This window comes from Malurus melanocephalus, unplaced genomic scaffold (genome assembly GCF_030028575.1).
Source record: "Malurus melanocephalus ecotype Western Australia unplaced genomic scaffold, MMel_1.1 scaffold_2165, whole genome shotgun sequence".
NCBI lineage: Eukaryota > Metazoa > Chordata > Aves > Passeriformes > Maluridae > Malurus > Malurus melanocephalus.
Window position 1 is genome coordinate 6855 of NW_026625397.1, and position 2930 is coordinate 9784.

The following is a 2930-nucleotide window of genomic DNA, read 5'->3' on the forward strand; positions in this document are numbered from 1 at the left end:
CATGACCCCAAACCCCAAACCCATGACCCCGCACTGACCACGTCAATCTCGGTGTTGGAGTGCCCCATGTTGCAGACGATGCAGCCGTTCTTCATCCTGTCCAGGTGCTCCCTGCTCACCACGTTCTTGTTCCCTGCAGGAGCCAAAATCCTGAGAAACCCCACAGAAATCCCAAAAAACCCGCTGGATCCCAAAAAAACACACTGGATCATAAAAAACCACATCAGATCCCAAAAAAACCCACCGGATCCCAAAAAAACCCATCAAAAACCCAATAAACCCCACCAAAATCCCGATAAACATCACCAAAATTCCAATAAACCACACCAAAATCCTGAGAAACCCCACAGAAATCCCAAAAATCCCGCCGGATCCCAAAAAAACACACCAGATCCCAAAAACCCACCAGAATCCCAATAAACCATGCCAAGATCCCAATAAACCCCACTAAAATCCCAATGAACCCATCAAAATCCCAATAAACCCTGCCAGATCCCAAAAAAGACACACAGATCCCCAAAAAATCCACTGGATCCCAATAAACCCTACCAGAGCCCAAAAAAACCTGGGCAGATCCCAATAAACCCCACCAGATCCCAAATCCCCACGTTTTAGAGCAGATTTTAGGGTCAGGATCCCCAATCCCCATGTTATAGGGCAGATTTTGGGGTCAGGATCCCCAATCCCCATGTTTTAGGGCAGATTTTAGGGTCAGGATCCCAATCCCCATGTTTTAGGGCAGATTTTAGGGTCAGGATCCCAAATCCCCGTGTTATAGGGCAGATTTTGGGGTCAGGATCCCAAATCCCCGTGTTTTAGGGCAGATTTTAGGGTCAGGATCCCAAATCCCGCATGTTTTAGGGCACATTTTAGGGTCAGGATCCCAAATCCCCATGTTATAGGGCAGATTTTGGGGTCAGGATCCCCAATCCATGTGCAATGGAGCAGATTTTGGGGTCAGGATCCCAATCCATGTGCAATGAAGCAGATTTTAGGGTCAGGATCCTAATCCCCTGTGTTTTAGGGCAGATTTTAGGGTCAGGATCCCCAATCCCCGTGTTTTAGGGCAGATTTTGGGGTCAGGATCCCCAATCCCCATGTTTTAGGGCACATTTTGGGGTCAGTATCCCAAATCCCCGTGTTTTAGGGCATATTTGGGGGTCAGGATCCCAAATCCCTGTGTTTTAGGGCAGATTTTGGGGTCAGGATCCCAATCCCTGTGTTTTAGGGCAGATTTTGGGGTCAGGATCCCAAATCCCCGTGTTTTATCGCAGATTTTGGTGTCAGGATCCCCAATGCCCATGTTTTAGGGCAGATTTTGGGGTCAGGATCCCAAATCCCCCATGTTTTAGGGCAGATTTTGGGGTCAGAATCCCAATCCCCATGTTTTAGGGCACATTTTGGGGTCAGGATCCCAATCCCCATGTTTTAGGGNAATGCCCATGTTTTAGGGCAGATTTTGGGGTCAGGATCCCAAATCCCCCATGTTTTAGGGCAGATTTTGGGGTCAGAATCCCAATCCCCATGTTTTAGGGCACATTTTGGGGTCAGGATCCCAATCCCCATGTTTTAGGGCACATTTTAGGGTCAGGATCCCAAATCCCCATGTTTTAGGGCAGATTTTGGGGTCAGGATCCCAAATCCCCATGTTATAGGGCAGATTTTGGGGTCAGGATCCCAATCCCCGTGTTTTATCGCAGATTTTGGTGTCAGGATCCCAATCCCCATGTTTTAGGGCACATTTTAGCGTCAGGATCCCCAATTCCCATGTTTTAGGGCAGATTTTGGGGCCAGGATCCCAAATCCCCGTGTTTTAGGGCAGATTTTGGGGTCAGGATCCCAAATCCCCGTGTTTTAGGGCAGATTTTGGGGTCAGGATCCCAATCCCCATGTTTTAGGGCACATTTTAGGGTCAGGATCCCAAATACCCCATACCCGTGCAGGTGATGACGATGTCCACCTGTCTGATGACCTCATTGAGCTTCACCAGCCGGAACCCATCCATGCTGTGGGAAAACGGGACAGAGTGACCCTCAGACCCTAAAATAACCCCACAACTCCTGGGAAATGGGACAGAGTGACCCTCAGACCCTAAAATAACCCCACAACTCCTGGGAAATGGGACAAAGTGACCCTCAGATCCCAAACACAACCCCATAACTCCTGGGAAACGGGACAAAGCGACCCTGAGACCCCAAAGATAACCCCACAGTTTTCCCACAGTCCCGTTTGGGTCAGCCCCATTAGGATCACTCCCGTTAGGATCAGCCCCATTAGGATCAGCCCCTTTGGGATCAGCCCCTTTGGGATCAGCCCCTTTGGGGTCAGTCCCATTAGGATCAGTCCCTTTGGGGTCAGTCCCATTAGGATCAGTCCCTTTGGGGTCAGTCCCATTAGGATCAGCCCCATTAGGATCAGCCTCATTAAGATCAGCCCCATTAGTATCAGTCCCTTTGGGGTCAACCCCGTTAGGATCAGCCCCTTTAGGATCAGCCCCATTAGGATCAGTCCCTTTGGGATCAGCCCCATTAGGATCAGCCCTGTTAGGATCAGCCCCGTTGGGATCAGCCCTGTTGGGATCAGCCCCATTAGGATCAGCCCCGTTAGGATCAGTCCCTTTGGGGTCAGCCCCATTAGGATCAGCCCCATTAGGATCAGTCCCTTTGGGGTCAGTCCCATTAGGATCAGCCCCATTGAGGTCAGTCCCTTTGGGATCAGCCCCATTAGGATCAGTCCCTTTGGGATCAGCCCCATTAGGATCAGTCCCTTTGGGATCAGCCCCATTAGGATCAGTCCCTTTGGGGTCAGCCCCGTTAGGATCAGCCCCGTTAGGATCATTCCCTTTAGGATCAGTCCCATTAGGATCAGCCTCATTAGGATCAGCCCCGTTAGGATCAGCCTCATTAGGATCAGCCCCGTTAGGATCAGCC

At 50.4% G+C, this 2930-nt stretch overlaps 1 protein-coding gene across 1 annotated transcript in view; it reads right to left on the minus strand.

The window, feature by feature from the left end:
* Positions 1-2005, minus strand: part of LOC130587628 (S-adenosylhomocysteine hydrolase-like protein 1) — a gene marked incomplete at its 3' end in the record, with an annotated part of 8474 nt that extends 6469 nt beyond the window's left edge. Inside the window, exons 1-2 of the mRNA XM_057388604.1 lie at positions 1936-2005; positions 39-133 (exon numbers count right to left, since the gene is read on the minus strand). Of these exons, the coding sequence (XP_057244587.1) occupies positions 39-133; positions 1936-2005 (165 nt within the window). The remainder of the gene's footprint in view (positions 1-38; positions 134-1935) is intronic.
* Between the last annotated feature and the right edge of the window lie 925 nt (positions 2006-2930).